The sequence below is a fragment of the Lagenorhynchus albirostris genome, chromosome 15, assembly GCF_949774975.1.
Source record: "Lagenorhynchus albirostris chromosome 15, mLagAlb1.1, whole genome shotgun sequence".
NCBI lineage: Eukaryota > Metazoa > Chordata > Mammalia > Artiodactyla > Delphinidae > Lagenorhynchus > Lagenorhynchus albirostris.
In genome coordinates, this window is record NC_083109.1 from 17,827,106 (window position 1) to 17,841,728 (window position 14,623).

The 14,623-nt window shown below is 44.8% G+C and overlaps 1 protein-coding gene across 2 annotated transcripts in view; it reads left to right on the top strand.

Annotated features, from left to right (window-relative positions):
* Positions 1-14,623, top strand: part of PTPRT (protein tyrosine phosphatase receptor type T) — a 1,083,394-nt gene that overhangs the window by 864,019 nt on the left and 204,752 nt on the right. For both annotated transcript variants that reach the window (XM_060122182.1, XM_060122183.1), the window contains exon 13: positions 7,812-7,848. In XM_060122182.1, the coding sequence (XP_059978165.1) occupies positions 7,812-7,848 (37 nt within the window). The remainder of the gene's footprint in view (positions 1-7,811; positions 7,849-14,623) is intronic.

The following is a 14,623-nucleotide window of genomic DNA, read 5'->3' on the forward strand; positions in this document are numbered from 1 at the left end:
TGGGTGTCAAAATTATGTTTCTGGGGGATGATGAGTGTGAAAATTTATTCTGCCATCTTGCAGACATCATTGCTTTGTCAGTTTTTGACGGTATCCACTGACTTTCATCTGTTACCTGTACAACAATCAGAGTGAACTTACTCTGCTCTCCTCTTTCCCTATTTCTTCTCTTTCTCATTTTTACTTGCATTATTTTTACAAGAAAATGAAACATTTATATATTCTGCTTTCAACCATGTCCCTACCTTGTTTTAGTTTTAGATTTACAATTAAATATATTAAACGCTTCCCATCAATCCTTTTGCCAAAATTTCTTCAGTCATCTCTTTGTTGAATGAAGTTTATCCTCTGGCATATTTCTCAAGAAAGACTCATGAGTACAGGAATCTCTGAGTGATTGAATGTTGCAAGTTATTTTTCTATAGCTTTGATAATTGAAAGATACTTGGCTAGCTATAAAATCCTTGGTTCATAATTTCTTTCTTTGGGTTCTTGAAAATGCTGCTTCATATTTCTCAGCCTTGTATGTTGCTTTGGAGACACCTCATGGCAGCCTAATTCTCTTGCTCTTGTAAATTGTTTGATTCTTTTTGCCAGGAGTCCTTGAGTCCTTTCAATATGTAGGCTCAGGTCATCTCTTAATACCAGACATTTTCCTCAGATTATTGTTATAAATCTTTGCTTATTTAATTACTTAATCTGTCTTCTCAGGAATTTCAAGTAGACATATTTTGGATCTTCTTTGTCTTCTCTTTAAGCCACTTTTTCACTGACTCTTGTTACATTTTTCTCTATCTCATTTTCATTCCCTTGGCTGTCTTTCTCTTTCTTCGATGCCCCTTATTAAAAATTTCCTTTGGGGACTTTCCTGGTGGCGCAGTAGTTAAGAATCCACCTGCCAATTCAGGGGACGCGGGTTCAAGCCCTGGTCCAGGAAGATCCCACATGCCATGGAGCAACAAAGCCCGTGTGCCACAACTGCTGAGCCTGCACTCTAGAGCCCGCGAGCCACAACTACTGAGCCTGTGTGCCACAACTACTGAAGCCCGCATGCCTAGATCCTGTGCTCCACAACAAAAGAAGCCACTGCAATGAGAAGCCCACACACCTCAATGAAGAGTAGCCCCTGCTCACCACAACTAGAGAAAGCCCACATGCAGCAACGAAGACCCAACAAAGCCAAAAAACATTTTTTTAATTAAAAAAAAATTTCCTTTGGACACCTTGTAATTTAATAATTTAATCTTCATTTCTGATCACATTTGGTTTTGTTTTCTTTTTTGTTTGTTTTTCATTTTTGCCTCTGAGTTCAATCAACTCTTTTTTCCTAGTTCTTTTATGTTTCAGTTATTAATCTTTGCATTTCTAATTCAGAGTTGTTCGAGGAAATTTAATTCAGTTTGGAGTATTATTGTGTTCCAGATTCTTTTCTGGTTTGTAGATTTTTTGGAGGGGGTTTATATTTCTATCAGTTGGGATGTTTTGATTTTTATTTTCTGTTCTCTTCGTATAGCAGCTTTATTTGGCTTCTTCCATTTATTCATTTTGTAGATTTGAGGTTCAGAAACACACTATTCTGATAAGGTAGTGAAGTATGTTTGTTTTAATGTATGACTGAATTTTTTGTATCATGGGGGATGGGTGCTTCTGTGCTCTCTGACTTGTCACTGTTGCTCTTCTATTTTAATGTACAGAATCTTAAAATTCCCCCTTTTGCCTCTCCCTTTCATCATCCAATCTCCCAAGGACACTTCTCCCTTCTTTTTACCCTATTTTCCCCCATAAGTGATACCTATGGAAGATTATCACCTTGAATTATGTGTGCTTTCAGGTTTTCACATAGTCGTTTCTTTATTCTAGCAGGATTCTCTTTCAGAATTTTCACAAATAGGAACTTGGTCTTTCTGAAGATCGTTTTATAAAATCTTACAGCCTCTACTACCTTACCTTTTTTCTCTTTCATGTTGTTTTTCCGTACAGCCCTGGCTGTCCACAAAGGCTTGTGTTGAGATCCTTAGAAATAGTTCATTCAGCTGCAGTGCTTGTTCTTCTACTAACAGGGACTATGAAGTTTTGAGGGTTCTATATATATATTTTAAATGTATTTATTTTATTTATTCTTTTTTTTTTTTTTTGGTTTGCATGGGGTCTTCGTTGCAGCACGCGGGCTTTCTCTAGTTGGGGTGAGCAGGGGCTACTCTTCGTTGTGGTGCACGGGCTTCTCACTGCGGTGGCTTCTCTTGTTGCAGAGCACAGGCTCTAGGCGTGCAGGCTTCAGTAGTTGTGGCACGCTGGCTCAGTAGTTGTGGCTCACAAGCTCTAGAGCACAGTCTCAGTAGTTGTGGTGCACGGGCTTCGTTGCTCCACGGCATGTGGGATCTTCCCAGACCCGGGCTGGAACCCGTGTCCCCTGCATTGGCAGGTGGCTTCTTAACCACTGCGCCACCAGGGAAGCCCCTCTATGGATTTTAATGATGTTGAGGTTGTGAGTTTTGTATAGCTTTATTTTTTTCCTGTTTTCCTGTGTTGTTTTTTTGAAGGATATGTGGGGAGATTTGATTTTAGATGGTTATCATTTTCTTCAACTACTAAGAGCCAGCAGGAATTGACTGTGGATTGGTTGTGGGAAATTATGGAACTAGAAGAATTCAAGGATTACTCCTAGGTTTTTTACTTAGTCAACCGAGTAGATAATGGTAACATTTCCTGAAATGAGGAAAACTGGTGTGTGTATAAGGCCTGGAGTACAAGTGAAGAGAGTAACAGAGTTATCTTCTGGAGGTTTGTAGATTTGTTATGAGTATATGGATATATGAGCCTGGATCTCTGGAATACCATCGTTAGAAATAGAAATTTGAGCATTACAAGGGTTCAGTACTTAAAGCCTTGTAACTAAATGTAATCTCTTAGTGAGAAAATTGGGATACAGATGAAAGAGGATATAAAATGAGACCACTCCAGTGTTTGGAGGTCAAGCAGATGATACATGTCTAGCCAAATAAAATAAAATTTAAATCTAAAAAAGAGGATTAGGAACAGACAGTGAGGTAGGAGAAAAACCTAGAGAGAGTAGAGTGACCTAAAAGGCAAGAGGAGAAAAAGAGTCAAAGAGAAAGTGTCAGCTGCAACTAATATTGATGAGAAATTAAGGAAGATGGGGTTGGAGCAGTGACCTTTAGAGTTGACCATCTGAAAGTCTTTGTCGACCTGATGAGAGCAATCTGATTGAGGTGAGTTCCAGAGAGCTGGTGAGGTAAGACAATCAAGTCTGCACCTAGAGAGAGAACACAAAATATTTTCAGAGCTTGAGTTTAATCGGGAGTTTTCTGAACGGGCTTGCAGGTTATTGGGAGTCTCGTCCCTTAGAGTCAGGCTCAGGGCCCTGGCTATTGCCTGAAGCAGAGCCTAGTGCCTTCCAGGAAGATCTGATACGGTTGGTGATGAACATGTATCCAGTTAGAAGAGTACGCCGCCAAGAGCCAGCTCTCCTGCATCCTGCAGCTTTGCTTTGCCTTTTGTTGGTGACTGAAGATCTGCAGATTACAGCATGCTTGCTTATTAGGGAGTTCTATCTCAGAGGGTCCTCTGGCCCTTTCATGCCTTAAAAGGCATTCCTCACTCATTTTTTTTCCAGAGGATGAGCCTGCCAGGTGACCTAGTTGTAATGGTTCTGGGCTGCTCAGTTTCCAGAGCCTCTCTGCTTCCCTTTTCCATCCCTGGCTTTCCGATGGCTCAGGGTCCTGTTTCAAGTCAAAATAGAATTCCTTCATACAAATTGCTTGGCCTGTTTTTCAGAATATGGCTGTGCTCCACATCACTGTGCCTGTAAACAAGCCAAGCAGGGCATCTTACCTCAGTGGCAAAAACATATTTGCCAACAGGCACCTCAGAAAAGAAGGCCATTTACTTCAAGGTTACTTTGTTTGGCTTATTATTTGTGTAACCTTAGGAAATTTTATGTAATCTTGTTTCATTAGAGAAAAAAAGGGAACACTGTGATATTCATTGCATAGCCTTGCTACAGGAATGAAAAATAAAATGTTCGAAATAGGTACCTTAAGAAAAGAGAAACTTCCTCTTTTTTTTTTTTTTTTTTTCTTAGTGATGCTTTCAGGGACTGACATGCTAAGTGGATGAGCCACACCGAGGCCAAACAACAGCTTAGGGATCAGGGCAATGGAAGAGCAACACAGGAAGTTGGGCTGCAAAGAGACTAGACTGAGGACCCAGTGGGTTATCATTAATACCAGAAGCATGGGGCAGGGTGAGGTGGTGGGAGGACTCTGGGATCAAGCAGAGACAAGATACGCTGCAAAGGTTTGGGGGGGGCACAGGATCTCTGTAGCCAGGCTCTCCCTCCTGGTCCAAGCCACTACCATCATCTCTAACACCACACTCTCCCCACCAACTAGTTTCTCTTGCACCGGAAGTCTATTCTCTATACCACAGCCTCTACATTTTGGAAAATGAAAGTCTGAAAATTTTACTCTTCCTACTCATAACTGTAAGCAACCTTAGAATACCCCGCCTACTCTACCAAAGTGGCCTTCTCCATCCCTTTCTCTGTCATTTGATTGGTGGGAAAATTGAGCCACAGAGAGGGACAATGAGTTGCTCAGTATCGCACAGCACTGGCAGATCCTTGAGTAGAAGCAGGTCTCAACAGAAGCACAACAGTTAGGGCATTATATTCTATCCCAAAGTGATATATTCTTGTGTGCAGATTTGCAAGTCTAGAGTGGGAAATGGAATGTGAGTGAGGTTAAAATAATGGGGACATGAAATTGTATTGTACTGTGGAGATGGAACTGAAAATACACCAAATGCTTTTCCTTTTCCCAAAGGCTTACATAATCTTGGCACAAGGAAAGTACTCATTTCCTTTTTACGGAACCAGTTAGGAACTTTGAGTTAATACCCACAGGCCAGACTTCCCAAATGATCAAATGCAGAATTTCAAGCATGTTCCTGACTTGCTTGCTAACAATTCAGTCACCCAGAAGGCCAAGAGAGTGACTCAGGACTTTGTTATTCTGTACTTGATTCTAACCAACAAAGACAAATTGGTTGTGGAATTAAAGATGTCAGGAATTTGGGAGAAAGCAGATTATGTCAGTGTCGTGTTGGTGAGAGCCAAGGATAGTTAAACTTAATCAGATGTGTGCTCTAGATGATAGAAAATAGTTTAATAGATTCGGGTGGAGGAGGTGGTATTGGGAAATGGCTCACTTTCAGGCACGCAACTGTGGAAGGGAAGATGATTCTAAGGAGAATTAGAAAGTTCTACGAACAACTCAATGAGGAAGAAGGGCAGTAGAATAAACCACTGTGGCTACCCAATATTCCCTTTAATGTGACACATTTTAAAGCGAACTTTCCCTCACAAGACACATTAGCCTTCACCTTTGTGGAGAGAAAGTGACCCAGAAGGAGCGTGATGGGCATTAGTTCAAAGCACTCGAATTCTTATCGTATGAGGAATTGCTGAAGAAGAAGAAGGTTAATGAACCTGAGAACTGTTTTTCAATATCAAGACGTCTTTCCTACACAAGCAAAGGCAGACTTTCTGTCGTCTGCAGAACAGATTCAAGACCATTGGGGAGTCATACTTGGGTTTAATAGGAGCGACAATTCCTAGCATTTGGAGGTGTGCATGGATAAAATAGACTCTGCTGTAGACATTATCGTTGCTTCTCTTCTTGGTGCCTGGACGACTCCATTTCTTACCTCACTAAGGTCAGGCATGGCCCTGTGAGTGGCTCTAGCTGATGAAACCTGAGTCAAAGTAAAAGTGTTATTTCTGATAGTTGCCAGTGCTTAACTCTTCACCATGCTTTTCTCCTGCCTCAGTGAACACTGAAGCACTCCAAGCCTTGGTCTTGGAGTGACTACAATGATTAGAGTATCCCCTAACCACCACCATTACCTCGCCCTCAGACCCAGCCATACGCCTACATTGGACAGGTAGCTTGAGTGGAAAATAAACCTTTGCTGTTTTTAGCCCCTGCATTTCATGGCTTTTATTACTTCTGCATAATCCTGACTAGCTCAGTGTCTTCAGGATGCGGTGGTTCCTTACGTGGGAGCGTTAGCAAGATAGGCGTTGGTTTCTTGAGCCTCACACACTGGCATTCTTTGCTTTTTTTTTTTTTAACATCTTTATTGGAGTGTAATTGCTTTACAATGGTGTGTTAGTTTCTGCTTTATAACAAAGTGAGTCAGCTATACATACACACGTGGTCCCATGTCTCCTCCCCCTTGCGTCTCCCTCCCTCCCACCCTCCCTATCCCACCCCTCTAGGTGGTCACAAAGCACCGAGCTGATCTCCCTGTGCTATGCGGCTGCTTCCCACTAGCTATCTATTTTACGTTTGGTAGTGTATATATGTCCATGCCACTCTCTCACTTTGTCACAGCTCACCCTTCCCCCTCCCCATATCCTCAAGTCCATTCTCTAGTAGGTCTGTGTCTTTATTCCCGTCTTGCCCCTGGGTTCTTCATGACCTTTTTTTTTTTCTTAGATTTCATATATATGTGTTAGCATACGGTATTTGTTTTGCAGTTCTATTTACAATAGCCAGGACATGGAAGCAACCTAAGTGTCCATCAACAGATGAATGGATAAAGAAGATGTGGCACATATATACAATGGAATATTACTCAGCCATAAAAAGAAATGAAATTGAGTAATTTGTAGTGAGGTGGGTGGACCTAGAGTCTGTCATACAGAGTGAAGTCAGTCAGAACGAGAAAAGCATTCTTTGCTTTTTATTTTCCTTTGCTATACAATATTCAGACTCTTACTGGGGGTATAACTTAGTCAACTGGAATGTTCAACTGGTTCCACAACCTCCTAGGATATGATCCCAATAGCACAGGCTGAAATGATTCTCTTGCTAAGCACACTCTTCTGTATCTCAACTGCATGCCCAGCAACATCATAAATTTATGGATCCTGTTCACTTGGGGAGTAGCCAACAGCAACAAGATAGCTCACCAAGCAAAGATTCTATTGCCACGCAGACACACCCACACAACATTATCTATGAAAACTGTAAGATGTCTACCAGAGATCTCTCGGCCAAAGTAACTTTTTTTTTTTTTTTTTTGCGGTACGCGGGGCTCTCACTGTTGTGGCCTCTCCCGTTGCGGAGCACAGGCTCCGGACGCACAGGCCCGGCGGCCATGGCTCACGGGCCCAGCCTCTCGGAGGCATGTGGGATCTTCCCGGACCGGGGCACGAACCCGTGTCCCCTGCATCGGCAGGCGGACTCTCAACCCCTGTGCCACCAGGGAAGCCCCAGAGTAACTTTTTGAACATGAACTTTGCAGTTTGTTTCTTATACATTTGTATTGACTGGGCTATTCCTAAGCGTCTGTCTCAGTGTTTGCATATAGGTGCGTTGTATACTTTTAACTGAGCTCCGCAAGGATGCCCTTGATACCATCTACTAACCCATGCAACAGAGTGAAGCACACACATGCCACAGTGTGTGGGTCACTTAGTGTTATGGTTAAAGTTGTTCTGTGCTGGGCAGTATTTATGCATTGGTTCTGTCTGGGGAAGAAGCTTATAAGGTGATGGGAGCCAGGAAGTGAAAGTAACGAAGTACGTACCTAGCATGAAAAGAAATGACGTAGAATTAAAAGGTGATTCCAATGGTGGAAAAAATGGAAGGAGCACATTTTAAATTATAATTTAAAATACATATGCATGCCTATATATGCAAATATGTATATGTATATTTTATATGGATTAAAACACCAAACCCACGACAAATTAACTGAAGTCTCACTTTTGGTTTTCACAGGAGACCAAAATCAACTGTGTTCGTCTGGCTACGAAAGGTATGTCGGCATGCCCTGTCTGTCTTCAGCCATTTAAGTACTTCTCCCTGTAGCCACACAGGGAAATTTTAGGCAACAATGGCTAAAAATAACAAGAAAGAATTGTTATTTTCATTGGAGTCGTTTGCATCTAGCTATTAATATATACTTGTGGTGTATATTAATAACACAGTGCCTAAAGCATAGGAAGAGCTCAAAACATATTTGTTTAGTCAGTGGATGGCTGGATGGCTGGACGAACTGGTACATTAATCAGTGGAGTGGTAAATATAAATTTACTCAAATAGCCTTCTCTATAGATTTTCATTGTATTTGGGTCTGTGTTTGGGTATTTTTTTTGCATGTCAATTAGACCTATCTTCTGGTTTTGTGCTTTATTCAACTGGCGCGTGACTTTCAAAAATGAGGTGATTAGTGTTAGTGCCTTCGGTAATGAGAAAACAAACACTGCATCGTTATGTAGTTGGCATTTTCAACACTAATCCCCAAAACTAAGGCAGCATTGTTCAGGCTCATCACTTTTTGTTTCCCTAATTGTAATTGAATTGCCTGACTCTTTCCATTGGTACATGTTTCTGTTTATTACTCTTTAAAAACAAAATCAATGAATGGTTTGTATATCATTTAACCTATGACAAGGTTGAATGGTTAGAAATCAGGTTTATCTTTCTGTTATAGAATTGATCCTTTAAACAGCTATCCTCCCTGTATAAACACACCAAAATTAGGCAATTGCACTCTGTTCCCTGCATTTATGGACAGCATATACAGGTTCCTAGATTGCTTCCACAGCGATGATAAGTGTAAATATAAGTAAACATATAGTCATAGATATAAACTGTAGACAAAGACAGTGACTCAAGTACGTATACACATATGTGAGGATATACACGCAGGCACACACATACAGAGGAAAATGCACACATGTCAGGGAGGGGAAGAGACAAGGGACGGGGCGGGGGGGAGAGAGAAGAATATTTTATGGTTATTTGGCAAAATATGCAGTGAGACCTATCACTTTTATAACTTTGAAGAAAATCACATCAATTTGTAGGCAGAAAAGGGAAGATGCAGGAGGAAGAAGACAGGAGCACTAAGGGCTCCCTGTGATAAGAACTCACTCTGGTTTCACATCCGTCATGAGAGGTCGACATGTCCCTAACGTGTTCTCTCTCGAGAACCCAGGCTACCAGACAGAAAGAGATAAAATACTCCTTGTGAGGCAAGGAGAATTGATGGCCTGCAAACAAAAGTGACACAAATTATGGGCCTTGGCAGACTTCTCCACTGAAGAAAACAGATAATCTAGAAAGAAGAACCTCCTCAGATGGCTAGCACTAAAGCTCTGGTCTCAAGCTGGACAGCTGGGTGTCTGCAGCATCCCCCAGGAGCGGGCAGGAAACACACAGAGAAACCTTCCCCGTGACGGTGCTCCACGGCTCCCACTAGCTCTTGACCCCTAGACGAGGGAGGAATTGCTGCCATTGATCTCCCCTGCAGGATGTGTGGGATCCTAAGGACACCCTCTGGGACGTAAGCCCTCCTAAAGGGGAGTTTGTTGGATCATATTTTCTGAACCGGGAATTCGGAACATATGATCGGACAGGCAAAGGTATACGTGGGGACTTCGAGAGAGAATACTTTAAAGTATATGTTGCTGGCAATGTCAGGACTTACTGTCCTGATAGACATAGAGCCCACCATGCCACACTTCTCCGAAGTTGCATTGCTGATCTGCAGAATTACAGTGGCCTTTAAAGAACTGGAACAGAAGAGCTCTCTACCTCTTCTTAGCATAAGGGTTTCTCTTCTTGTCTGATGTTTAGGTTACAATCTTGCTTTAGTGGAGTGTGTTGTGTACACACGCCAGGTGTGGCGTGGGAAAGGATAGGAACGCATTAATGAGTATGAATGCCCAGCTGGCCATGCCCAGGCAGGGCTCAGAGGAGTCGGGGGTAAGTGGTGGATTCCAAGCTTCCACACCCTTGTTTTCCAGTGAGGGCCGTCACTCCAGCCAGGAGAAGTAGGCTCTAGCAGCACTTGGCAGTGGGGCAGAGGGCTGGATAATGCAGAATGCCCGTCAGCCACAGGTGGCTGTGTTTGGCATCCAGGGTCAACTAATTCACGCACTGCCCATGAGGACTTGATATCAAGGATCTAAGTCCAGGAATATTTGACCCATCCCTTTCCTGATGGTGTGAATCAAATTTCCCTTTTTATGGGTTTGCTGAAAATACTGTTTTTATTAAGAGAGAAAATACGATGGTGGGAATCCTGCAGGCAGTGGGGGTATGTGAAGTCCCAGCAGCAGATTCCATGGGCCATCTGCCTCCCTCCGGGCTCCTCTACCTCTCCGTCATCGTGGCACCTTCTGCACGGGTCTGCCAGCGGCCGGCCAGCCCCTGGAGTATGGTCACACGGGCAGGCTTGAGGCCAGTGCTGTGACGATGAAGCAACTTGCTGATGTCCTGTCCCTGACCCTGGTGACTCCAGACAGCATCTGTGGTCAGCTGTGTGGGTCCCGGGGAACTGGAGGGCTGCCACTCAGAATGGAACAGGCTGGAGCTGTTCAAGGTCGTTCTGACCTGACCGGATGCCCAGGGCATCTTCTATTAAATACAGTCCTTGGTTCTGGCATGCAGCTCTAACCCTTGTCTGTCTGTAAGGTTGCTGTTAGTCACCCAAGCTCTAATTAAGTGCTGCCCAGTTTTGAGGTTTGCAAAGCAAGGGACCTGGGTTAGTTTTCGGCGACTGCAGAGTCCCACAGACTAAGTGGCTTAAACAACAGAATGTATTGTCTTACATTTCTGGAGGCTAGAAGTCCAAGATCAAGGTGTCAGCAGGGTTGGCTCCTTTGAGGGCTGTGAGGGAGAGTCTGTTACACTCCTTTCCTCCAGCTTCTGGTGCTTTTCTGGCCATCTTTGGCATTCCCTGGCTTGTAGAACTATCACCCCGATCTCTGCCTTCTTCACATCTTCCTCTGTGTGTGTCTGTCCAAATTCTCCCTTTTTATAAGGACACTGATCGTATTGGATTGGGGGCCCACCTTACTCCAGTATGACCTCATCCTAACTTAACTAATTACCTCTACAAGGACCCTATTAGCAAATAAGGTCACAGTCTAAGGTTAGGACATTAACATAAGAATTTGGGGGGAACACAGTTCAATCCATAACCGGCCCCATGCAGTTAGGGGCAGTGTCCAGTGGTTCCCATTGAAACCTCTGACTCTTTACCATTCACAGCGTGATCCTGATAGCTTTTAGGGATGTGCAAGGAGCCAGACCGGGCCCTGCCAGAGGGGGCCCCGGAGGTGGGCTGAGGTCCAGATGTGGTTCCTGTTCCTTTCGGAAGCTGAGCGAGGCTGCCTCATGCAGAGGAGCTGCGTGTTCTGTGGAAGGAGCCCAGGGCAGGGGGTACACACAGTGGGCCACCCGTACACACCAGATGCTGGGTCCGTGGCAGCAGGACCCTTCCCAGACCCCACATGATGGTGGAGCATCAGGTGCTGGGCAGGGCCAGGCCTGCTGGGACGGGCACCAGCACCGCTGTTTGAGAGGAGTTCTGATGAGCAACTGCTCAGGCCTAACCACTAATTTCCCAGTCACATTGTGCCGTGGCAGGAAGGTCCTGGCACACAGTTGACCCTCGAAAAATGCCTGCTGAAGTAGGAAATGCATTTGAAGTCAGCATTTCACTGCAGCAAGGCTCGGAGACTCTGGGGGTCTCACTCCCTCTTCTCAAACCTCAGCAGCACCGTATTTAAAGTGATCCCCATCTACCCATTCACACAACGATTTTTGAACGTACCTCCTGCCAGTGGTTTGCTGATAAACCTGCTCTTTGTAAAAGAAAAGCCCTTATTTGTTGTCTTTGTCCATTTCCAGGGTGTAAAGATACCCACAAATCCAATATCAAGTTACCAATGGTTTAACAACTGGCTTACAAGAAAGTCCTGAATGTTTAGCGACATTTCTTCTGTAGCGAGCAGATGCAAGCCAGCTCCAGCACACCGAGACCTCGACCCACTAGTTTGTTATGAGGATCAAATGATATCATAAACATAAACGTGGTTTTATTCACTGCAAATTGTCCTGGAAATTTTTAAAAATCATGATCGATGACCATTATTTCTCCCGTGTGGTCAGCTCACTCACGGAGCACGTGTGAGCCAGGTACCTTGTAAGGAACTAGGGATTTTGTGATGAACCAGCAGGCGTGCTTCTGGTCCTCAGGAAGCTCACAGTCTAGGGCAGAAACAGACGTTAAGTGAAGGATTGCAACAGACAGTGGTGGAGTTATGATTGCGATCAGTGCCTCTAAAGAGAAGTGAGAGGTACTGAGTGAGGTCTGATGGCAGCAGAGCTAAAGCCCTAGGCACTAATGAGTGTGTTCCTGGGACACCCCCTGGGGCTCCCTTCCCCTGGGATGGGTGCAGCGTGAGAGACTTCGTGCCCCCTCGTCCCATCACCACCCCTTCTCAACGAACACTGGGAATTGAGTCGAAGGGTGGCATTTGAGAAGCCAGCGGACTCAGGACCTCACCCTGTGAGAGGAGCTACACCCTTGGCCCAGACTCCACGGGAAGAGCCAAGTCCCCTGTGTTTAGAGAGCATCTGACCGGTGGATTCACACACCACCAGGGGGCAGTATTTATTTATAGAGCCGGGACAGAACCTCCTGCTGAAGGCGCTGCTAAAGGACTGTGGGGTGGAAGTTTGGTATTAGCTAGTGGAAGGGTTAGTTCTGGGATTAGGACAGGCTCCTCTCAGAATGCTGGAAGGCAGTCTTTTTCATTGATATGGATTTTCATTGATATGTACCTTGTTCCCCAGCCAGGGGTTGGCTGTTAATGCTGACTGGAGATTCAGAGGAATCAGAACATGAGTTCAGCTGTAGTGGGGAAGAGAAATTTGTCAGTGAGCAGATAAAGAAGAATGGTAGCATTTTAAGACAGATTCCCGAGAAGCAGAGCCCGAGGCAGGGATTTGGGTGCGTGGGATGTACTGAGGGAGAGCTCTTGGAAGACATCTGTAAGTGCAAGAGGGAAAAGGCTGAGTAAGAATCTCTTCTCAGATAAAGTTAAGTCTAGGCAAGATCCCGGGGTAGAGTGTAAAGTTCTCCAAAGTTGTTCAGCTTTGAGGCAAGAAACCAGGACTCCTCCCCCATACCAATCAGCCCTTGGAATTTTCCCTTCCCTTCCCCTTCTCCTTCCCCTCAGGAGATGTCTCAGGTAGCTCCAGAGGAAGTGGCACCTCTGAGCCTTGCACAAGTCTCTGGACAGAGTCACAGGGGCGAGTCCTTAGCCCCCCACACACGCAGGAGCTGGAGGATGTCACACCAATCTGTAAAGGGGACCTGGGTGTGGCACCAACAGCGTGGACCACAGGGCTCTTATTATATGGAGAATGTAACATCTTCAGGTTGAGGATGGCAAAAAGCTAGTGGAATTGCCTCAAGTTCAAGATCTAAAAGAACATTTCAGAAGCCCTTTGCTTGGCAGACTCTAGCTCCGGGAGTCTGCTCAGAGCTATATAGAGAAAACTACAGCCAGTGGGTAAATAGACATTAAGTTTTGGTTTGGAAACGGAGAACTCTGATTCAGACTTTGAAGGGAGGGCAGTCAGGGAGAAAAAAAGATCCATTCAAACGTTAGGTTTTGTTCTTGTAGTTAAAACAGCAACTGTGAGAAAGGGCAAGTAAGAGGGAGGTGGACTTAGACCCATTCAATACTGTTCACTCTCTATTTGGAAGACGGGGGACGGGCTCGTTGTAGGAACCAGGTTGAAGAGATAAGCAGAACATGCCTGGGAAAACGGAGCTTGTGAAAACTTGGGGTGGGAGACCTAAACTTCCAAGGTGCTGAAATTTAAGTGACAGACAACTCTTCCCAGGCGAGCGGATCATCCTGCCTGTGGAGGATGCCCAGGGTTGCAGTGGCTGAAAGAGGTACCCAGTATCTCAATTCATACCCTTCTGGCTGGGCCAGAGCAGGCCATGGGGGAAATGGAACTGAACACAGAGGCTCAGTTCTGGAACCAGATTGGTCCGTTCCCCTTCCAGAAGCTGTGTGCAGTTCCATCCAAGCCCTCCTGCCTACGCATTCTCCTACCTAATTCTTCCCCACCTCCTTCCATGTACTCGTTCACTTTGCTGCTTCCTCCCGCCCACAGGCCCTGCCTCCACCAGACTTGACTGCATGATCTGGCCCTTTCCTACCCTCCAGCTTCATCCAGGCTTCTATCCTCTTATTCACTGCACTCCAGCACACTGCTCTTTCAAGCTCCTTCCAGCCTCAGGACTGTTGCCGAAATATCGGCTTCCCTGTGCACCAATGCCAAACGGAAATACGGAGGCAGAGATTTTGGAGGAAGAGGGAGATGGCTTTATTGTTCTGCCAGGCAGAAGGGAAGACACAGCAGGCTAGCGCCTCAAGAACTGTGTGTGTCCTCCCACCCCCAAACGGAGAAGATTTTATATGTGGGACTCGCAGTCCAGGGTATATGATAAGGATCAAAGTAGTGAAGGTCTTGCATTCTTCTTCCTGCATTATTTCAAAACAGTCACAGCTGGCATCAGGCAGCCAGGTAATTGAGTCAGTTTGTCTCTGGCTATTGGCTTGCAACCTTTTTTCTGAAATGCCAATGCTACAAAGGGTGATTTGCTACAAGGGAGCGCAGGATGTAATTCACATAGTGTTAAAGAGTAATAGGTTAGCTTTGTGATGTACAAATCTAGTTACAGACACTACAGATTAGTAACAGTTAAAAACTAG